Consider the following 24,696-nt stretch of genomic DNA (forward strand, 5'->3'; position numbering starts at 1 on the left):
CTGATGCCTACACTATGTATAAATAAGAATTTAAATTGATGAAGCAATTTTCGGTAAGTAACCTTTTATTAAGAGAAAACGGTAACTCTACTGAAAGGGAAAAATACAACGGTCCCTCTCGTTTCGTTGACTAGTATATCTGTATATTCCATAGCTTCCGTTTACTTTCAGTGAGAGCATGCCGTAAGTTTTTTGAGCACTTGTGGCTTGTACTTGTTCTCATGTTTTACGCATTACAATTCACATTCTGATTATCTTGTTTACGCGTCGAGGAGAGAACTCACTGCCGCATCTCAGTGATTGCTATACTGCCGGTATCACTGCTCGCGACTAGTAACCAAAGATGTTAAAACCATAGTATCATGCGCTGTGAAGTCTTGATGTTTATTATTACTGTACCGTGGTGTTTTTGAAGTTTGTGAGTGATGTCCTTAGAACAGACAGCTTGTGAAGGTTAGAAAAATATGATATTTTCTTTAGAGCTTACGTTTACTTTTTCCATCTGCTACAAATACTTCTAAGCTTTCTTCCACGAAAAGAGTAGCACCATACTCATTATTATCAAGTAATGTGTTCAGCGTGCTTGCGTGACATTTGCAGTGTGTTTATACTTTGTAAGTGTTTATTAACATATCGTGTTATTAATAGACCTGAAAGCGTTTGAGCGGCGATTGACGGAGGTTATTGCTTGCCTTCAGCCGTCCACCATACGATGGAGAAGTATGTATAATTATCACTATTTTGCATTCCATGGATTTGCACTACACATAACGTTTTTGCGTATGCAACTGATTTTTATTTCAGTCCTGCTGGCAGTGATATCCGTTTGCACAGCAGTGGGTGCATGGCACTGGCTAACGGACCCCGTCACAGCATCTGTGTCGTTTATGCAGTCTTTGTGGAATCATCCGTTCTTTACGCTTGCTAGCATTTCATTAGGTATGTGATTTCTACGACCAGTGTGTCTCAGTTCGACGTGGTTACAGATAAATCAATCGTACTCAGAAAGTGTGGATCAAGCTTAAAAAGTAGAGGCTTCTTATGTTCCCAACAGACAATGTTGTCACCTTCTCTCCCCGTCTCCCTCCCCCACTTACTCTCCCCCGGCAATACTAAAAAAGGTGCATATTGTTAATCCGTGTGATCCTAAGGTATATCTTGTAAGCATATGGTTTTTATAAATTTGTTACATGTTAGAGGTTAAAATCATTAGATCTTTTTTGCCAAAAAATCAAAAATAACAATTTCAGGTATGAAATGGGATCTTATTTCTCATATCGTTAATTAAATCTCTCTCTTTAAAGAAAAAAATGATAAATTTATTTTTAGTTTTGACTGCTCTGTACTAGAGTACCCCTCCTCTTCCTCTCTGCAGAAATCTGATTGAGGTGACAGAGAGATCTGTAGAGTAGCCCAAGGTGCTTGTGACTTGGCAAATCCAATGAACGTGAAAGCTAAATTTTCTGTGGTGACAGACTGACCTGCAGTGTAGCTTATTTTTTATCTTCATGCCATATTTAAATGCACTTTCCATAATAGAAACTAAAAGTGCTAAGTGGACACGTCTTGGAGAATTTTAACTTTTATTTTTTACATATAACAGACATAAACTATAAGACATGAAAGGGGTCAGGTCCTATTTAACTTTTACCGTGCTTTGTTGATGGGGAATATTATGCTCAGATTGAATGGCACCTTCAGTGGAAACACTGAAGATACTGATACCACCTATCTGCTTTGACCCATGACAAAAATCAAATTCTAATATATGTAAAATGTGCACCGTATCAGTTCTCGTGATATCCATATATATATATATATATACATACAGTTTGCAATGGAACTGCATGCTATCAATCTAACCTACACCTCTGTCTATTTTACAGATTAGTGTGTCACTGAAATGCTCAGAAGCAGTAATATAGAAGTGAAATAACTACCTGAAAAAAAATGCAAACTGTCTCCGGAGCTTATACAGTTGATTAATTATCTTATATTTTCATGTTAGAACACTCGCAAAAGCATTTGCATGTTCTGCAAGTGGTGGTGTTAAGTTTCCCATTGTATTGTTACCACTTGGAGCATGTCACAGTCTGCTGACAACCAAGGGCTGGTCAAAATTCATAATTGCATTTTCAAATGTTTTTGTGACTCCTGTTGTAAGGAAATAAAAGAAGAAAATAATTGTCACAGTTCTGTTCAGTCTCTTTTTGTTCCCATGCATGACATCACACCTCACCACATCATTGTCACCTCTAAAAGTAATGTCTTAATTCCATGCGCAAGTTGAACGATTAATTCTAGTGATGTGGACTGAGTCATTTTATATTCACATTAGTACACATTTCTATGTAAATACAGCTACTTGTTGACAACCTGTTGTTTCTCTTTTTTTGAAAAAAAAAAAAAGGAAATACAGAGGAATAGGAGAGAGAGAGAATTGTCAAGGAGAAACTTATTCATTTTGTTTGAAATTTAACTTTGCCATTAGTCAGACAATTTGTATCATTGGGTATGTGTCAGTAATGTTGGTGGCAGCATTGTGCATACCTTTTCATGCTTAAGACAATCTTAATGTGGAGTAATGAATGTAATTTTTTCTTTTTGTTTTGTGATCATGTGCATCTTTTTTGCTTTTGAACTGCTGCGGATCATTTACGATAGACCTTTTGAAAGAATATACTGTGAAGCAGTGGCCAAATTCCTAACTTCTTAACAGATGCCTACAATATGATTGTGGGTGAACACCACATATTATTCTTACAGCACATTTTAGAGCAGCACAGACTTTCATTCTTAAAGACGAGCTACCCCAGATTCCGTATGACAGTAGTGAATAAAAATATGTCGATGTACTGATTTGTCTCTCGCAAAATTTACAATGATTTGAAGTGCAAATGTGGCTGAACTAATTTGTTTAGGATTTCTAGTTTTTTTTTTCTTTTCTTTTCTTTCTTTTTTTTTTCATTCAAATTCTCATCAGTATGGACACGTATAAATTTTGACGTTTTTATCTTAGTTATTATTTCTTCATCATGCATTACTCTAATCATTTGTGTAGTACCTCTAGATGTACAAAACTGAACATGTTGTGTCTTTTTGAAATTGAGAGTGAGGCTATTTGCAGAAAACCATGCGATAATACTCTTAAGATTGATATGTACCATTTCTTCTCTTGCTGTATGGATGTTTAGATTGATTACAATACTGTAGTCGAGTCAGCCTAAGAAGATTCTTGACAGCTAGAAGCTCTGTTGCCACCTTTCAGCTCCATAGCCATGTTGGGTGCAGGTTTAAATGATAATATATGTAGCTGTGGTGTTGGCATTGCCATAGAGACATTTCCAAAATTGTGTTACATGACTGCTTGAGATAGGTACATGAAGTCATGGCGCTCAGCCCACTGGAACTGTCAAGGATCCTCTTAGGTCAGCTTGACTATGTCATCTTCAAAAGAATGACTTTGCTTGTCGTACATGAGATGGAAGATTGTTTACATATATGAGAAACAACAGTGGACCTTGATTGAGCCTTATGAAACCCTATGAGTGATTTATCTCCAGTCAGAAGAGTTTTCCCTGCTTACATTGGTTGAATTATTAAGGGCAGCTTTTAGCATTCTTTAGGTTAGTTATGACATCCATTTGTTAGCTATACCATAAATTCCATAAAATACCACGTCATCTAGAGAAAATTGATTCATACAAATGCCTTAGATAGAGCACAGAAAATACCAACTGGTCCTCTTCTGTCATTTAATGCTTCCAAAATTTGGTGAATGAATGTGTCAATGGCATTCTCAGTTAAGCAGCTCCTCTGAACTCAAAACTTTGTTTTTTTGGAGATACTATTGTTGCTCAGGTGGAGTAATATTCTAGAATACATCACCTTCTCTGAAATTTTGTAGAATGATGTCAGTAGTGAAACCGGCTGGTAGTTACAGACATCTATTACTTTTCTTTTAGAGGGGCTCAACAGTGGCATATAGCACTCTCTCTAGGAAAGTGGTCAGAGTTGCTGTTGCATTACATATTTCAGAAAACACAGTGGTTGTTATAAGGGAACAAGTCTTTAGTAATCTGTTGAGAACACTATCAAATCCAAATGAGCTTGTATATTTGACAGAATATATAATTTTCTCAATTGCACAAGGAGAAATGGGTGAGACATCCATATGATTCAGTTTTTAGAGTTGGTTTTTCAACATACTACTGTGATTTTTCTCTTAAATTGTTTATGAATTTTTTTACTATATTTAAGAAATGGTTATTAAACATACCTGCCACCTATGACTGATCATTTATAGCCCTTCCACTTAAATCATTATTGATAATATCTGATCTTCTGTGACTTGTTGTCCTATCTCTCCTTTCACTACATTCTGTGGATACTTAAATAGCTGTCAAAATTACTTATTTCTAAAATAGTGTGCTTTTCTTTGATTTTTACTAACTTTTCTTAGTAATTATAAGTAGTAGTTTTTTTTTCCAGTGTGCAATTACTGAAGTGATCATGACAACAGATGCATTTCCCTTTTCCTTTCACAATATTCTTTGATGCATCTAATGATCCATGATTTTTTCATGACTGCTTTTAATGTCCCTTTTGATTAGCTTATATGGAAAACTGATTTGAGATGCTATGAGTTTATCATGGAATATATTAAATTTCATGTCAGCATTTAGTTCCTTATAAATTTCATCACAGGCTGTATCTTGTAAAAGATTCTTAAAAACATTTTTCCATGGGTCGTTAATTATTCTGATTTCCACTGAGGAGTATCTGTAGTAAAGCATTATAAATAAACTAAGAGAAGTTCTAGCAGAATATAAATAAAGGAGACCACTCACTGAATAGCAGAGGCATCGATTTGTTGACAGGCACACAAGAAACCGATAAGACTTTGATGGCTTGCAGGAAAAAAATCCTTTAATCAGCTATAGTGCTCGCCTCCCTCCACGCACACCCCTGTACACCAGCTGGACACACAGTGTGTGTGTGTGTGTGGGGGGGGGGGGGAGCAGTTGCTGATGTGTAGATAGGTGGCAAAGTTTTGTTTGTTGACAACTCACTGCTTCTGCTATCTGGTGTGTGGTATCCTTCAAACCAAAACTATTTACATTCCGTAAGGCTCCATCTAATTGTCCATCATAATCAAAGAGAGCATTTTTTATTGGGTATACAGTTACTGTTTGCTTTGAGCTTCATCAAAGGAAACATTGTCAGTTCGTCCTACTGTCTTTTATCAACCCTTGTTGGAAATTCAACTACTTATACCAAATTGTAGAATCCAAATAAGGGTTCTAAATCATTCTTTTATTTCATAATCATTTACAAAATCTCCACTGAAATCATCAAAGACTATTTACTGCTCACTGCTGTCGGACAGATAGTATGGTAAGGACTCTGTGTGCCACATAAATAATTCAATATTTTCCAGTGGCACTCTGTCTACAGTTACAATGAAAAGTGAATTATTTTTAAGTATTCACACACACACACGCACACCACACCACCATCACAAAATACCACACCACACACTTGTGTGTGCTGATCACTATAAAATCTACTTGTGTATGGTATGTACTTGTATTCTGTCCTAATATATGTAACAGATCCTCTTTTTTTCCATATCAGTTTTGCACAAATAAGCTACTGTGGTGTAATCTTTTATATTTAACTTCTTTAATACTGTTGTTATGTTGAGCTCGCAAAGGCACAGGATGTCTTACCTTTTAAGGACTTCAAAATTATCCAGACAGACAAAAAGTTCTTCTGGTTATTATTTAGTACTCTAATATTCTGATGAAATAACCTAACCTTACTTTTCTGTGCATTTCTTGGCATTTTATGGTGTTCTTCAGGGTTTTAACCTCTTTCTCAGGCATCAAGAGATTCAACTCACTCATAATCATTCTTAATTTACTTCAAAACCATTATATTGTGTGTTTTCATTTTACTCTGAAAAGTCAGATTTCTTATTGATAACTTTTTCTCCTTTTATAACTGTTTTAATTATGGAAGGGAAATTTGTTAATAAACTTCAAATTAATGAAAATTTTGATTTTCAAGTTTCAAAATATTTATCTTTGCATATTAAATAAATTGAAGGAAGTGTATGCTAGTATATTGATTAGCTGCATTAGTCATATACCAGACTAGTAACTGGCTGAGAAAAGTGAGTAATATCATCATTCGTGCACCAATTGTGCCATAAATAAGTTTTTGTTATTAATCTGTGGAATGATAGCCACTTTGAAAAGGCTTGGAAGCTGGCAGACTTTTTATTATTATTCCTGTTGAACTAACATACAACATCACTATTATCTCACTGAATTTTGATCCAGTTTGTGGTTACTGTATTTTTATTTATCGCTTTTGCTGTTTGCATCATTTCTCTGCCAGCTTGGAAGAATTACTACCCCCCCCCCTCCCCCCCTGCGGGTTTGGGGGTTAGAATAGTCCCGTGGTATTCCTGCCAGTCATAAGAGGTGACTAATAGGAGTCTCAAATGTTTCGGCCTGTACGTGATGGTCCCCTCTCGGGTTTGACCTCCATATTTCCGAATTCTTCTGAAGAGTGAGCCAATTGGGGAAGGGCGCCTTACATGGTGCATTGTGTCTGTTGTGCATTGAGACCTTTAGCCAGCTTTCTTGTTGCCGCATTGTCATCCCACTTGTTCTCCATCTCTTGGGCGAGGATACATTCCTGGGTGAGATTTCCACCATGCGCTGTGCAGTGTTGCTTTTTGCGGAGACGACGACCATGGACTTCCTTGCACCTAATATCCAGCATGGTAGCCAGTCCATTGTGGTGGGGCCACCATGTACCCTGTTGGTTGTAGCCCCCTGATGCCTGTGCTGTTAACTCCCCACGTATGCCAAGGAGTAGATGCCTATCTCCCTGGGGCATCGGGACTCCCGGCAATGGCTGCCCTGCCAGGTGGCCCTTGCTGAGGCTGGGTGGTGCCCATGGGGAGGGCCCTTGGTTGAAGTGGGTGGCATCAGGGCGGATGACCCGCAATGAAGCGTAGTACGTCATCTCTTGCTGGTGGCCAGCTGCCAGCAGTCTCTAAGTGTTCTCGGGCTCAATTCAACCCTCAAAAATACGATCCCAAATTGTTTCCCTCCCTGGCCACACTGTGGGAGGAGCGTAAGTCTCAGGATGGCAGTGTGACACTTATTCGCCTCGGTTCCTAGTTTGTATGAGAGCTGATGGGGAGTCTTTCATGTCAACAAAGCCTCAATTCTTTGTCGAGCATTTAGAGGTCAAGTTTGGGGAGGTGAAGGTCTTTTCCAAAATGTGCTCTTGGTCAGTATTGATAAAAACGGCATCCTCTGCCCAGTCACGAAGGTTACTTGCTTGTGACAAGTAGGGGATGTTTCAGTTACCACCACACCCCATAAGAGTTTAAATATGGTCCAGGGTATTATTTTCCATAGGGATCTTCTTTCGCAGTCTGATGATGAGCTGCATGCCAATTTAGAGCGTCGAGGTGTTCATTTTTTTCAGTGCGTTCTTCGGGGTCCGAAAGATAATCAGATTGCTACTGGTGCCTTCATCTTGGCCTTCGAGGGTGATACATTACTGCAGAAGGTCAAGATGATGGTCTACTGCTGTGATGTCAAGCCCTATATCACTCACCCGATGTGGTGCTTTAAGTGCTGGAAGTTTGGCCATATGTCTTCCCGCTGTACTTCCAGCCTCACATGTCAAGATTGCGGACGCCCATCACATCCCAATACTCCATGTGCCCCGCCTCCCTTCTGTGTCAACTGCAGAGAGCGTCATTCACCTTGCTCGCCAGACTGCAGGATCTTACAGAAAGAGCGGAAAATCATGGAATATAAAACCCTGGACTGACTGACCTATACTAAGGCTAAGAGGAAACATGAATGACTCCATCCTGTGCGAATGACTTCCTCATATGCCGCCACCACGACAACCATGATAGCCCCATCAGTTCAGCGAATTCCAGTCGGCTCACTGAGCCATACAACTCCGCATGCCCTTTGCCAATGGGGGGCACTACCCACCCTGTTGCTCCTGCGCCCTCTACCTCAGGACCAACACCCCCCCCCTCACCCATCAGGGACCAAGGACGTCCGTCCCCGCTTCTAAGCTGGAGAAGCGTCCAACTTCTTCGGCCCCTCTCACTCGTAAGGGGTCCCTTGGGTCCCTCCCTTCCCAGGTATCAACAAGTGGGAAGGATGATGCCTGGCAATGTCATAAGTGACCACAAGCAGCTGGTCGTAGGGCTTCGCAATCCTCCTCCGTCCCGACGACTGAATCAGTGAAGCCCTCCCAGCCAGAGAAACCCAAGGAGCAGCAAGAAAAGTCCAAGAAGAACTTGTGGTGGCACCCACCCCACCGCAACCTACAAGCTCTGCGTCTGAGGGTGAGGTAGAGATTCTGGTGTCCGCTGAGGACCTAGATCTCACCGGACTCTCAGACACAATGGATGTCACTTGCACAGGTACTCAGTCAGTGGCAGCAGGTGACCTAGTGGCGTAATCTGTCTCCTCGGTCCCTTCATGCCTTTCTCGGCCATGGACAATGTCATCCTCCAGTGGAACTGCATTGGTTTTTTCCACCATCTTGCTGAGCTCTGACAACTTTTCAGCCTTCACCCTTTCCTCTGCATTGCTCTTCAGGAAACGTGGTTTCCGGAGATGCGAACCCCCACCCTCCGTGGCTATTGGGGTTATTATAAGAACTGGGCAGCTTATGAGAGGGTATCTGGTCGCGTCTGCATCTACGTCCTTCACTCCCTTTACAGTGAGTCTGTCCCTCTACAAACACCTTTAGAGGCTGTCGCTGTTTGGGTGTGGATGCCTCAGGCTGTTACTGTTTGCAGTCTCTATCTTCCACCGGATGGTTATGTCCCGCAGCATGTCCTGGCTGGGCTGATAGCCCAATTGCCACCACCTTTTCTGTTACTGGACGACTTCAACGCCCATAACGCTTTCTGTGGGGTGGATCAGTGGCTACAGGCCAAGGCAGCTTCGTTGAGCAAGTATTGGCACAGCTCGGCCTTTCTCTTTTAAATAATGGTGCCCTCACACATTTCAGTGTGGCACATGGCACGTACGCAGCCATCGATCTTTCGATCTGCAGTCCTATCCTATTACCATCTGTCCAATGGGGTGTGCATGACGACTTGTGCGGTAGTGACCACTTTCCAATCTTTCTGTCACTGCCACAGCGTCACTCTTCTGGGCGCCCCTGCAGATGGGCTATGAATAAGGCTGACTGGGACTTGTTCACCTCCATTGCCACTATTGAGCTTCTTTCCAATGACGCCATTGATGCGGTGGTTCACTCGGCGACCACCAGCATCGTTACTGCCGCAGAATCTGCCATTCCCTGTTCTTCTGGGTCCCCTCGGCAGAGGACTGTGCCTTGCTGGTTGCCCGAGATCGCTGAGGCAATTAAAGATCGCAGGCGGGCACACTAGTGTCATAAGCGGCAACCCTCATTGGAACACCTCATTGCCTTTAAACGGCTCCGTGCACGAGCCCACCACCTCATTCGCCAACACAAGCAGGAGTGCTGGGAAAGGTATGTCTCCACCATTGGCCTCTGTACCTCTCCATCACAGGTTTGGGCCAAGATTACGTGACACTATGGCTATCAGACCCCCGTCAGCGTACCTGCGCTTTCACTGAATGGAGCAGTCTGTACTGACTCCGACACAATTGCAAACCACTTAACGGAGCATTTTGCTCAGAGTTCTGCTTCTGCGAATTACCCACTGGCCTTCCGCTCCCTGAAAGAGTGGTTAGAACGTCGGAGCTTTTTATTTCACACGCGCCACCCTGAATCGTACAATGCTCCGTTCAGTGAGTGGGAATTCCAAAGTGCCCTAGCTGCTTGCCCTGATACGGCTCCCGGGCCAGATCGCATCCACTGTCAGATGCTCAAACACCTTTTGATGGACTGCCAGTTACGCCTCCTAGACCTTTTCAATCGTATCTGGGTTGGGGGTGAGTTCCCATCACAATGGCGGGAAAACGTCGTAATCCCTGTGTTGAAACCTGGCAAGAACCCACTGGAGGTGGACAACTGCCGCCCCATTAGCCTCACCAACGTTCTTTGCAAGTTGCTCGAACGCATGGTGAACCGGAGGTTGAGTTGGCTACTTGAGTCTCGGGGCCTTCTGGCTCCGTCTCAGGGTGGTTTCCGTAAGGGCTGCTCTGCCGCTGATAATCTGGTGTGCCTGGAGTCAGACATCTGTGCGGCCTTTTGCCCACCATCAGCGTCTGGTCGCCGTCTTTTTTTGACATGCGGAAGGCATACGATACAACATGGCAACATTACATCCTCTCTACTTTTCATGGTTGGGGTCTTCGGGGTCCGTTCCCGATTTTCATACAAAATTTTCTATCGCTTCATTCCTTCCGTGTGCAAGTTGCGGCCTCCCATAGTTCCTCCTGAGTTCAGGAGAATGGGGTACCGCAGGGATCTGTCTTAAGTGTCTGCCTCTTTTTGATTGCAATGAATGGGCTCACTGCTGTCTCATCTTCCTTGTATGCTGACTACTTCTGCCTATACTATAGCTCCACTGGCATTGCAGCTGCTGAACGGCAGCTGCAGGGCGCTATCTGAAAGACGCAGTCTTGGGCTGTAGCGCATGGCTTCCAGTTTTCGGCTGCCAAGACCTGCGTTATGCATTTCTGCCGGCGACGCACTGTTCACCCTGAGCAACGGCTTTATCTTCACGGCGAACCTCTTGCTGTGGCGGAGACGCATCGGTTCTTGGGATTGGTTTTCGATACCCGGTTGACTTGCCTGCCTCATATTCGGCAGCTTAAACAAACGTGCTGGTGGCATCTTAATGCTTTTTGTTGTTTGAGTCACACCAGCTGGGGTGCTGATCGGTCTACCCTTCTATGGACACACATTTGTAGCTTGCCCGGGCATCCCAATTATCGTCTCCTGTTCCTTCAGGCAGTCGTCCATCTTCCGGAACGGCGGCCCGGGTCAGGGTGTACGACCACAGTTCGTGTCAAAGCTCTTCTCTCTGGGCTTGAGGTTTTCCCTCTTCCACCTCTTTTCTGGGCCCCTCTGCATATACCACCCATGGTGTGTGCCCCGCCCATGCCTTCAGCTCGATTTGGCACATGGCCTGAAGGACTCAGTCCCTCCTGAGGCCCTCAACCGCCACTTTCTTTCAATCCTTGCCGTGTTTCAAGTCTCTGACATTGTCTATACTGACGGTTCGATGGTTGCTGGTCGTGTCGGTTGTGCTCTTACTCTAGGGCATCATTATGAACAACACTCATTGCCAGCTGGCTGCAGTGTTTTCACTGCCGAACTGGTCGCCATCTCTTGTGCCCTAGAGTATATCCGCTCCTGCTCAGGTGAGTCCTTCGTTATCTGTAGTAACTCCTTGAGTGGTTTACGAGCTATCGACCAGTGTTTCCCTCGATCTCGTCTGGTGATGGCTATCCAGGAGTCCCTCCATACTCTTGCCCGTTGCGGCCGCTCCGTGGTCTTTGTGTGGACCCCGGGTCAAGTAGCATCCCGGGAAATGAACATTTTGACACACTGGCCAAACAGGCTATTGGTGCCCCAGCCTTGGAGATTGACCTCACGTCAGTTTTGCGGCAGAAGGTACTTCGCACCTGGGGTAAAGAATGGCACACCCTTCCTTCACCCAACAAACTTCGGGCCAACAAGGAGGCTACCGGTGCGTGGCGATCTTCCTTGCTGGTCTCTCACAAGGACTCTGTTGTCCTTTGCCGTCTGCACATTGGCCACACCTGGATAATGCACAGCTATTTATTGCGCCACGAGGACCCAACTTTATGTCGCTTCGAATCAGCTTTGACTGTGTTCCACATCTTGTTGGACTGCCCGCTTTTAACTCTGCTCAGGCAGACGTTTGCACTGCCTGATACGCATCCTGCACTTTTATCAGATGACATTGCGATGGCAGATTTAGTTTTGAGTTTTATTCGTGCAGGGGGTTCTTATTGCTTGGTCTAAGTGTTTGTCCTTTTTTTGTGTTGACTCTGGCAGTTGGCCTACGATTTTAGACTGGGGTTTTTAGTGTGTTTCTTGGTGGTTGGCTTTTCCTTTTTTTTGGTTCCTATGATCGGCCAACCACTGTCACACTCGGTGTGATTTTAATTCCTTTTGTCTGGTCTCTGTCTTTGTCTTTCTTGTTCTGTCGTGTCTCTTGTCATCTCCATTGTTTGTTTTTATTCCTTGTGGTGGTTTCAAGTTCATGGAAAAAGGGACCAATGGCTCTAGTAGTCTGGTCTCTTCAATCCCACAAACCAATCCAACCAATTATTAGGCTTATAGTATAAAACTTAAGGTTTGTGTGTATAATTTAAAGCTGTCCTCAGTCAAATTTTAATTTGAAGACCACAGTGCATTACTAGGATCAGAATATCAGGTCAACAGTATTTCTAAACCTAGTGCTACCCAGGGCCAGGTGACAGAGACATGAGATGACTGTGTAAATATTTCGTCAAGGAAGGCTCTGTGGTTATAGTAGGAGAATTGTGCAATAGGATTTTCAGAGGCCATGAGTACATTGTAAGAGTATGAGCTGGAACACAGGGTATCAAGCTCTCAGTTTTGCATTTGTACCTATTCTGAGCTGCCATTATTATCTTCATTTGAATTCTCATGTCAGGAGAGTTAATTCTGAGTTGAAAGGGCTGCTTATACCTGGACAAGGATCATACATTCTTAAAGTTCCTTTTGATTCTTTCGAGTACTTGGGATCGTAGTAGGTATGTCCTCCACCTGAATGGGAAAGACAATCTCTCTCATTAATTTCTTTGATATAAATCTCTCAACTGCCATCAATATCATTTCTTTGAATTTAAGCCGCATCGGGTCTGCATTTACATAGTTAGTTTAGGAGTAGTGGAACTGTCTCTCAGGAAGGCGTTGATCAGATTTTTTTCTGCATTCTTAAATAGTTTATTTTTGGTGAATTTGGATGTTATGGTGTTCGGTATTGTGACAATGATCTTGTCACCAACCCTTGTATACTGCATGATGCTCCCTATTTGCTTATGTTTATTTTTTGCTACATTTTTGTCAGTATAAAATGTCAATTATCTGTACTGCATCACTATACTGGAGTACTGAGTAGATGAATCATCGAACTGATTTGGTGTAATCTGTCTCCCTTATCATGTGACCATTAGTATAAATGTGTTAAGTGTTACAGGAATTAGTTTAGCGTATGACTTATGTATAGCAGAAGTGGGGAACGAAGGAGTAGCCACATTCACCAGGAGTTGCCATACATATATTAACATAGACATTAACAAATTTTGCATAGAGCAGCATCAGGGAGCATGTGTAGAAGTGGCATTTCAAAAATACGGAAATGATATTGCCACTCACCACGTACAGGAGACAGTCATACACAAGCACAATGAAAAATACAGTAATGCTCGATATGCTAACAGACTAAGTCCTTCATCAGACATGAAAAGCTCACGCACATTCACTCACTCACTCTCTCACTCTAATAGTCTCCCCAATAAATTTACTCATTAATGAATTGTGCAGGAACCACCTGCATGGAGAGGGTAGAGGTAGTAGTTTTTAAAATTTTGTAATGATAGTTCATAATTCTTTGCTACAACCATGGATGCTTGACTGACCACCCAGTCTCTCATGCCTTCATCAATAGATGATGACCTGTATATGTTCTGACAGTAAGGAGTGCTGAATGAGGGATACCTTCAGTGAACTTCATTCAACCTCCTTGGCCAGTGGGGTAGTGTAAGAGGGTCAAGTGATGCCTTGGTTGCAGACCTGCAGGGGCAGAGTGAAGAGATGTCACTTGCTCAGCAGCACCTGAACAGCTAACAAGCTCCTCTCTGGCTCTCCCAAACCTTCCATTAAGTTTTGGCCTTAGTGGCCATCTCCTCACTTCCATATGTGCCACCAGTGTATACCCCTTTTTTCGCGGTTCATAGTGTGGTATTTCACATCTTTGTCACTCATTTGACCATCCTGACCTGGATGTCCACTTCCAGACCGCTGATGCCTCTGTGTACACAAATTTGTCATAAATAATACATCATTTTATAATATCAACAACACAGTTAATGGGTTGCCAGCAAATAATAAAAATTTAAGTACTGACAAAGTGCCATTTGATGGAAGCTTCAGTCAACATGTGTGTGTTGACCCCTGTTGGGTCTTTTAATGAAACATGGAAGAGAAAGTTTAGAGAACAGGCATTTGCAGCTGACTGCAGAGTGATTCTACTGCTGCCAATTTACATTTACTGGGAAGACTACAAAGACAAGACGAGAAATTTGGACATACAGACAGTCATTTTTCACTCGTTCCATTTGAATGTAGAATAGGAAGGGAGAGACTAGTATTGGTACAACGTACATTGACAAATTTATTAATAAAACCATCTGTTTAATAATATCAAATAACCAGCAGAGAGCCATGGCGGTGGCCAAATATTTATTTATAGCTATGTGTCCACGCCCGTACCCCACAGCGTGTGGCCTCATGCTTAATATTTATGATGTCATATCTCCTGAACTGTGAGTTGTACAGTAGTATAATTTTGGTGGTATGTTCAGCAGCGTATGTGGATAGTGTTAGCAAAATATGTTGCGAATAGATTTAGTAAGAATGAAGTAACTGATTTTAATCTCATGCACAGTGCAGGTGTTTTTATGCATATCAATGTTTATAATGTCACATCTCCTCAGTTGTGTGTCTTACAATGAAGTAATATTGAAGGTATATTCAGTAACATATGTGGATAGTGTCTGCGAAATTTATTGCAAATAGAGTTAGTTGCAAAGAAGTAATAAATTAAAACGTCATTCATGATGCACCAGTTTTTGATGCATCTCATTGTTAATGATATCATACCTCCTGAATTACATGTTGTACAATAATATAATTTTGCAGATAACATTCAGTGCTGTATGTGCATACTGTGTGCAAAATGTGTCGTAAGTACATTACTTAGTGAAGAAGTAATAAATTATAATGTTTTGTCTTGTGTAGTACATTTATTGCGTGAACAGTGTAAAAGAAGTAATTGATAAACTTTTTTTCTTTCATCATTTTGTGGGAGTTGTCAGTGAGAAAAATTTTTGTAAAGGTTTGAAATCGTATGTAAAGTTTATTGCGAGTCACTAAGGGCTCTCATTCTCAAATACTGGGCGAATAAAGTCTGGAAATACGTGCATGCAGCCTATGCTTCATTTTCATTTCTGCCCTCCACTTCTTTGATAAGTAGAGTTCTTACCCCCACAGCGATTGTTGCCTGACGGTAAGGTATAGTTCTTCAAGATTGCTTGCAATTGGTCCAGTGGTTTAGGAGGAGATGTGAAACATAGGAGGAGATGTGAAAAACACACACACACCACACAAATCCACTTTTATTATATGTATGGATGTATTATATATACATCTGACTTCTGCTCTCTTCATTGCAGCAATGTGGTCTGGTCAGTAAGTGTTGCAAAATTATCTTACGGATTGTAGTGTATGTACATTTGAATGTCTGTGATAAAGTTGGTATGAATTTTGTAAAGATTTTTTTTTCCCCCACATGTGTACTTCATTGACCCTCATTTTGCGTAGTATCTGTAGAGGGGACATACACATATCTTCTTTTGTAAATTTTTTTGTCATAACATTTTGAACATGCATCCCGATTATTGATCTATGGAACAAAAAATAGGTCTACTGTTACCTACGGGTCACAGGCAAAGGTACAAAGCCCTTGACTTTGTCTGATGTACAATATGACTTACCAAGCCAGTTACAGGTTAACCAGCAGTGTAAAGTAGATTTCGAACTACAGTGTAACTTGGTGTATTTCATTTACATAATTCATTACCAGAAGTGAAAGAAGAGATAGGCAAAAGAAAAAAATTTAGTAATGAATCTGACTTCTGTATTTTTGGTCTAACTTTTACACACACAGCCACCGGTAGAATTACCAGTTGGACTTGCATGTTTAACCCTTCCCCTTGCCTTTTTCATAGTGGATTTATGATGTATGTATGTATGTACATTATATGCATCAAAATACTCAACAGAGATTTTTTGTAAAACAACTTCTGTGAATTTACCTGGTAATTTTAGTCATTCATGATGGAAAGCATGTTGTATATGTCTTGAACATGGACACTCATCTATGCTATAGGTCAATTTTTTATTACAACCTTCATTTCATATTCATAATCTGTGGCTCTTGCCATCTTACAACCAAATTTTCATCTTTCGAGCTAAGCTAGACCTCAGGCTACACTATGGATTTGTCTTGCTGCAACCAAGGTTGTAATGGTTGAGAGGCACATAAATTGGTTGAATCATTGATAAGCTTTCATATGAATCATTCCTCTGAACTAACAAAATATACTTCTAGCTAAAGACTATTAACTGACCAACGGCAATGTAATGAGACTGCAGTTTCACTAGAGTGAGGGTTGGTATCAGTGACTGGAGTGAGTGAGGGGAGAAACGAAGCAAGGAGTGGGGGAGAGATAGTTGGAGGCAAGTGTGACTGATGGCTTAGAGGAAGGGGCAGTAAGAGCATGTGTTAGAGTGAGTGAAGAAGTGTGTGGAGGCATGGGGACAGGTGGAGGTGGGCATGGGATAGTGGCTAGTGGAGATAGGTGCCAAGAGGATTGTAGGATTGAAAAGTATATTTACACATTCCAGAGAATTTTGCACTGGGAGAGAGGGGTGGGAAATCCAGGCCATGGGGATGTTGTGCTCAGAAGTATTTTCTCCTATTGAGTAGTCAGCTCAACAGTTACCCACCGTTTGATGGTGGCCATTCATTCATGTGGATGGTTGGTTGGTGGTCATGCCCACAGGAAAGGCTGTGCAGAGTTGATATATGATATGACTAGCTTCACAGCTGTTCCTGCCTCTAATAGAATAGGATGTGCCTGTAACCAGATGAATAGGAGAGTTCTTGCACCTGGATCTTCCACAGTCGGCAAGTGATCGTCATTGGGTATGGGATAAGTTTGGTCCAGGGTTACCTCTGAGTCTGTAAATGTCAAGTGTCTTACCCACAATCCTTCTCGTCTCTCCAAAAGTGGTATTTCATGCTAACACAGACTAAAAAATGTTGTGGTCAATATGTACGCCACAGCTACTCCCAAACCATTGCCAGAGGACATACCCTGCACAAGCCATCTCTCATCTCATCCCCCTCCCTTTCCCTCCTCCCAAAATACCATTTTCTCTGAATTACACAGGTGTCCTTATAATAAATCCTTGAAACTGATAATCCTCCTGACCTCAAACTCTGGCAATCTGTGTCCCACACTCATTCTCATCACTACCATCTTGCCCCCCATTTCACTCATTTTATACCCTCCCCCTGCACTCTATAATCTCTCTCTTCCTCCATTCTGTGTCCAATCATTCAATACACCCTTCTCTCTGTGGTCCCCTTATTCCTCTGTTCCATCTCTCCCACCTCATCCGCTCCTCCACATTACTGTGCATCGCACAAAACTCCTTTGCCTCCACCAATGCGAGATCACAGATTCCCATACCCCAGCCATCCTTGCCTCTAACTCTCCCTCTGACTCCCCCTCCTCCCCCCTTCTCCCCGACCCATCTTTTGTTCTCTCTCCTACTCCTTCCAATGTAACCTCTCTCCCTAGTCAAACTACAATGCCAGTGCAATGTAGTTGACCAGGATGATGCAGCCATGGGGGTGTATATGGATTCAAATAACTTGTGGGAATGCAGCCAGGTAATGTCTTTGGCATACAGTTAGGCTGATGTGTGTGTGCCCAATCTGAATTCCTTCAAGTTATATGAATATTTGATATGCTAGGAGAAACCAAGTTTCACAGCAACATGTGTATTATGTTATCTCTGAGGGAGGATTTATATGAAAGCTTAGCTTTTATGTGAATATTGACCACCTAACACCTCAAGTATATGATGAGTTGTTACCATTATTACTTTCATTGTTCATATTCCATCAGTGACTTTGCATTATCACGTATAAATAAATTTGAAATGTAAGTCGTCAGAACTATAATTTAATTTTACTTTTAGTGAAAAAATGTTAAGTAGAACAACATACTGGGAGGAAAAAATTATCATCATATGATGAAAACTGTTTCTCAAAGAATGAAAAGTTTGACAGTTGAGCAAGCAGACATGTCAGCTCACTATATGTTGGGTAATTATTTAACATTTCCTTTCTCAAATTAACCTTTGCATGACAGAGATGTGAAGCACTTTCAAAAATTTGTTTCTTACCTGGGTAGTTTTACCTGATAAAGATACCTTTGAAATTCTTTGTGAAACATTTCTTTTGCCTGTGTATCAAAGCTCAATCAGTATCATTTTTAAAAATGACAGTAGGTGTCTCAAAAGTGATCAGCTCTGTGTAATTATGTTTAAATGCCCTACTGAAAATCATGACCTGTTTCGTGAAATGTGCAATATAAAAAATGAAGGATGAGACAAAAGTGCAAATTAACTCATCTAGCAGGGAAGCAATTTTTTATATTTTAATCTAAATAAAATAAATTTTATGGCAGTGCAGTTAATAATGTTGTTCATCCTTATTATTTTTGTGCTAAACATTATTAAATCACACATAATTATGGGATATACTTACATTTGTTTTTGTTTCTATTTCAGTGATTCTGTTTTTCCTCGGCATCCATAAACGAGTGATTGCCCCATCCATTATAACAGCAAGGACTAGAGCAGTTTTGGGAGATTTTAATATGTCATGTGATGACACGGGGAAACTAATTCTAAAACCTCGGCCAACAGCTACCTGACTAGTTCCTATCGACAAAGACTGTTCTCACAGTGTTGGTGTTTTTTAGATGTGTAAAGTGATTCCCTCTGCTGTTGCCACTTGAAATGACTATACAAAATTGTAAATATTGCCTTTTAAAATAGATATAAACATAAGGACTGTGATTTTAGAAATATAATTTTGTGAAGGTTTTATGTTCCTTTTCATTCTGTAAACCAGAATTAATTTCAGCGTGACTCATCTGATATTTAATTCATGTCCAGAGAAAGAATACATATACCAAATCAAATTGTATTATTCATTTTTTGTGTTTTTCCTGTCCAACAAAGAAACCATTTATTTGAAGAAAGGTGTAGTGCGCAGTGACGAAACAGTGAATTATTGTCTTATTTATTTTTTATTTATTTATACCAAAGTACATATAACTCACTGTAAAATGGTGTCTGTGTCTAGCTAATATTTTTCTCTCTCTTTAGTTAGAAATCAAAACATTTTTCCAGAAATGTTCAAAGGTCGAGTTACAGCAATGTTTCTGCTATGAAACATTAGAGGAATGTTCATTGCATTTGTATGGAAATTACATTTTCAAACAAAAAGACAACAAACAAGCCAAATCAGTTTTCACAATTCTCATTATTCTTAATTTTTTTATATTAATTTATCAAACTTGTGTACTTCACCTGTAAAAAAAAATATTTAAATGTATTAATTTTAATTTCTATCAACAAAAATAATAAATTTGAAAATATAATTGAATAGACAAAAATTTAGTCATCAAGCGGCAGCAGGAGCAAACACATACAAAACTTAAGGAAATGCAAGCTTTCAGAGCCAGTGGTCCCTTCTTCTGGCAGAAGGGCTGAAAGCAAAGGAAGAAGGATGAAAGAAGAGAACTGGCAAGGTCTAGGAAATGGGGGAATTATGGAAAAGTTACCCAAACACTGGGTCTGGGCAGGCTTACCTGACGGGATGAGAAGTCTTTTCTTCTCATCCCATGCAGTACGTTACCACTGACCTGGGGTTCTGGGTGACTTTTCCATATTCTCCCCATTTCCTAAACCTTGCCTGTCCTCTTCCTTCATCCTTCTTCTTTCCCTTTCAAACCTGCTGCCAGAAGAAGGAGCCACTCATTCCAAAGGCTTGCACAATTACTTAACTTTTGTACATGTTTGCTCCTGCCGGTGCTTGATTGGTAATTTTAATTTGTGATTGCTACTATCAATAAATAGAAGCAAAATGTGTTTACTGTTAAAGCATACAAAGCTCCTTTACTCGTATTCCAGCAGCATTCTGCATACTCATTTTATTCACAAATATTTTTGGGTGGTGTCATCATGTAGGATTTATGTGGTATTGCTTTTCTCCACCATATACAATTTTGCATTCTGCTGATATTTCTGTAAATGATATTCAGAATCTTTGCCCTCTTAGTTTCTAAAGTATACATTGTGAAAACATGCTTTGTCAAATGATTTTCTAAACAGAAAATTTCTGTCCAGTTATTCTGTAGCCACCCTTACCACTGCCCCACCTTCCCCACCATGTACTGTAGTATAGATAAGCATGCCTGTCACTTTCCAGAGTGTATTCTGTACTTGAATGCATGGTTAAGCCTGCTCAACTATACTGCTAGTTATTCAGCATTTTAGTATAGGTCTATACTAATGGTTCATCATATTGACTCATATCTCAAGCTGATTTCTGTAGTCAGCTTTTCAACCTACACTCCTGGAAATTGAAATAAGAACACCGTGAATTCATTGTCCCAGGAAGCGGAAACTTTATTGACACATTCCTGGGGTCAGATACATCACATGATCACACTGACAGAACCACAGGCACATAGACACAGGCAACAGAGCATGCACAATGTCGGCACTAGTACAGTGTATATCCACCTTTCGCAGCAATGCAGGCTGCTATTCTCCCATGGAGACGATCGTAGAGATGCTGGATGTAGTCCTGTGGAACGGCTTGCCATGCCATTTCCACCTGGCGCCTCAGTTGGACCAGCGTTCGTGCTGGACGTGCAGACCGCGTGAGACGACGCTTCATCCAGTCCCAAACATGCTCAATGGGGGACAGATCCGGAGATCTTGCTGGCCAGGGTAGTTGACTTACACCTTCTAGAGCACGTTGGGTGGCACGGTATACATGCGGACGTGCATTGTCCTGTTGGAACAGCAAGTGCCCTTGCCGGTCTAGGAATGGTAGAACGATGGGTTCGATGACGGTTTGGATGTACCGTGCACTATTCAGTGTCCCCTCGACGATCACCAGTGGTGTACGGCCAGTGTAGGAGATCGCTCCCCACACCTTGATGCCGGGTGTTGGCCCTGTGTGCCTCGGTCGTATGCAGTCCGGATTGTGGCGCTCACCTGCACGGTGCCAAACACACATACGACCATCATTGACACCAAGGCAGAAGCGACTCTCATCGCTGAAGACGACACGTCTCCATTCGTCCCTCCATTCATGCCTGTCGCGACACCACTGGAGGCGGGCTGCACGATGTTGGGGCGTGAGCGGAAGACGGCCTAACGGTGTGCGGGACCGTAGCCCAGCTTCATGGAGACGGTTGCAAATGGTCCTCGCCGATACCCCAGGAGCAACAGTGGCGGTGCGGTCCCCTACGGCACTGCGTAGGATCCTACGGTCTTGGCGTGCATCCGTGCGTCGCTGCGGTCCGGTCCCAGGTCGACGGGCACGTGCACCTTCCGCCGACCACTGGCGACAACATCGATGTACTGTGGAGACCTTACGCCCCACGTGTTGAGCAATTCGGCGGTACGTCCACCCGGCCTCCCGCATGCCCACTATACGCCCTCGCTCAAAGTCCGTCAACTGCACATACGGTTCACGTCCACACTGTCGCGGCATGCTACCAGTGTTAAAGACTGCGATGGAGCTCTGTATGCCACGGCAAACTGGCTGACACTGACGGCGGCGGTGCACAAATGCTGCACAGCTAGCGCCATTCGACGGCCAACACCGCGGTTCCTGGTGTGTCCGCTGTGCCGTGCGTGTGATCATTGCTTGTACAGCCCTCTCGCAGTGTCCGGAGCAAGTATGGTGGGTCTGACACACCGGTGTCAATGTGTTCTTTTTTCCATTTCCAGGAGTGTATTTGGAAATCCTGAATTTTATAGTTCATCGATATTCATGTTTTACATCTAATTGTCCTTTCAGTGTAATGGTATTCTTTTCCACACTTTTAAAAGCACTGCAGAAAACTGTGGACTGTGCCACATCAAATATAATATAATGAAACCTATCCCTTGTTAAGAAAAAAATGGAAATACATTGCTAACGTAACTTATGATGTCAGGTTTGCAACACCTATTGCCCTTTTTGCACTGACAGTGTGAATCATTGTTTCCTCTAATTTTCTAATGTTCTTAATACTTTATGTGATGATTATCTTCTGTTGTGGGTGATGGATTCTTTTTTAATGGGGACATCTACTAATATTGGTAATTTAAATTTTGAGGCACTGAAAGCCATTTTTTTAAAGAGAGATTCAACACACACATTAATATTCCAGAAGTTGGCTAATCATCAAGCATACTGTTCATATGTTGGGAAGCATTAACGGCAATGACGGGCCTTCCGTATGGAGCAGTCACTGTAATTAGTATGTCAAATACCAATCTTAAGAATGAAAGGGGTAGAAAATTATTTCTAAAATTCTGGAGATAATATTTAACAAATTTATGACTTAAATCTTAAGTATTTTCCAACATACAGCAAATGCTTCAGGGCTTTCATGCCAGTGAAGGACCGAAGCTTTTGAAGAAACTTGTCGTGATAGGGGAGCAGGTGAAATGAGTGTTAAAAAGTAAGAAATTTCCACACTTTGAGGATGAAGAAGGAATCATTAATGAAGATGAATCAAAATATTTGGAAATTTGTTTGAAGTAATGAAGCACAAAATAGCTAAGGCTGCTGATGCTTTGCAAATATTATATAATACAATTAGGGACTAGTAATTTGGGTGATGTAGTAAAGAATAAGTAAACAATTGCACCGGCAAGTTTTATTTTTAGTTGATCAGTTTTGTTAGCTTTCTCTTGTGAATTATTCCATCTCCATTTTGTAAAACTTAACAAATAGTAATTGCTCTTTACACCAGAGTACAAAATAATTGAAAATACTTGCAGTAATAGTAGTATGTGAGAATGTTGTTAATAATGAAGTATCAAACTCTCACAATAAGCCTGTCACATTATTATTTGTAATGATTCTTCAATGACACTTCCTATATAAAAACTAAGTTTTCAATGAAGAAAATGTTTACCAATAAGCCAGTGTGATGCATCACTTACAACACTACTTTTATTTTACTTTTACCCACTTCAAAATGCTGGGGTTTGTGTTTCTAGTTTTTCTTTTAGTTTGATCTTACTGGCTCCATATGTAATCTGGTTGAGTTCCTTCAAGAAGACTGTGACTGATCTTTCGTCTGTCTGCACTTGAGCTCTGTCTATCATGAGAGACCGAGCGAGGTGGCGCAGTGGTTAGCACACTGGACTCGCATTCAGGAGGACGACGGTTCAATCCCGCGTCCGGCCATCCTGATTTAGGTTTTCCGTGATTTCCCTAAATCGCTCCAGGCAAATGCCGGGATGGTTCCTCTGAAAGGGCACGGCCGACTTCCTTCCCTAATCCGATGAGACCGATGACCTCGCTGTTTGGTCTCTTCCCCCAAAAAACCAACCAACCATCTATCATGAGTTTAGTGACAATAGATTTAGACGATTTAGGCAAAATGTGGAATTCCTTTTCAGGGATACTGTCAAGATTCTTCAGCAGTTTTATGGAATGGTGGAAGGGGTCAAATTCACCACATGCCTGCATTTTACTTGTTTATTACGTATTCAAATAGCTATTTAAACTGACTTTAACTTTCCTAATGTTTTGCTGTTTACAGTGACGTGCTGTGATTTAAAAAATTGAGTGTTTTTTATAAAAATATTATACGAATGACCCAAGGGTTCACTTTAACCTATCCTAACTTTCTACTCGGACTCTGTCTTTCCTTCTCGTCCCTTCTGGTAAGTCTCCTGTGGCCTGGGGCTCTGGGTGGCTTTTCTGAACTGTACCCCTTTCCGTAAACCTCTCCAGTCATTTTCCTTCGCCCCTCTTCCTTGCCTTTGAACTTTTCTGCCAGAAGAAGGAGCCACTGGCTCCAAAAGCTTGCTTATAAAATCATTACATTTTGTTCATTTATTGTAGTGTGACAAGGTGTTGTAGCTGCCCATTTTAATTATTAACGCTTACTCTTGAGTCCTCTTAAGCGATCTTCAATAGTATAGCATGCATTGCTTATGAAATAGGTTTCATCTGCCTTTTAAAATAAATGTATTTTAATAATCTTTTTCATGTCCCGGGGAAATTTATAAGAAAATTTATTTCTGTGGTAGAAAATGCTGTTTTGAGATTTTGCTTGTTTTTACTTGGTAAATACAAGGTAAACTGGCTTTTGTTCCATGATGTATATATGCAAACTGAAGCAATGAATGAAAATTTATACCAAGGCCGGATTTCTAGGACGGATCTCCTGCTCACTAGGCAGGTTAGCCGACCACTACTCCACCCAGACACTGTGGCTTTTTATAATTCCACAGACCACCCTGGCATGCCTCCCTCCTCAATCCAAATTCCCATTCATGCCTCAGCCTACCTGGTATTCCCCTTAAACTGGAACAGCGTTTCAGAGGCTTTCCAGCTGAATTCATTCGATGCTGAAATCCTTTCCAAAATAGTTGGAGAGCTTCTGCAAACTGTTAGTTTTGTGGGAATGCCAAGTGGGCTCACACAAGTGAATGGGAATTTAGATTGAGGAGGGAAGCATGCTAGGGTAGTCCATGGAGCTGTGCAAAGTCACTATGCTTTTGTGGCGTAGTGGTGAGAGCACCTGCCTA

At 41.6% G+C, this 24,696-nt stretch overlaps 1 protein-coding gene across 1 annotated transcript; it reads left to right on the forward strand.

The window, feature by feature from the left end:
- Positions 1-315: 315 nt before the first annotated feature.
- On the forward strand, positions 316-18,964 carry LOC126251634 (nuclear envelope phosphatase-regulatory subunit 1). The gene is made up of 4 exons (XM_049952178.1): positions 316-453; positions 649-720; positions 805-939; positions 18,646-18,964. The coding sequence occupies exons 1-4, from the start codon at positions 426-428 to the stop codon at positions 18,789-18,791; spliced, it is 381 nt and encodes a 126-aa protein (XP_049808135.1). The 5' UTR covers positions 316-425; the 3' UTR covers positions 18,792-18,964.
- The last annotated feature ends 5,732 nt before the right edge of the window (positions 18,965-24,696 follow it).

The sequence above is a fragment of the Schistocerca nitens genome, chromosome 4 (assembly GCF_023898315.1).
Source record: "Schistocerca nitens isolate TAMUIC-IGC-003100 chromosome 4, iqSchNite1.1, whole genome shotgun sequence".
NCBI lineage: Eukaryota > Metazoa > Arthropoda > Insecta > Orthoptera > Acrididae > Schistocerca > Schistocerca nitens.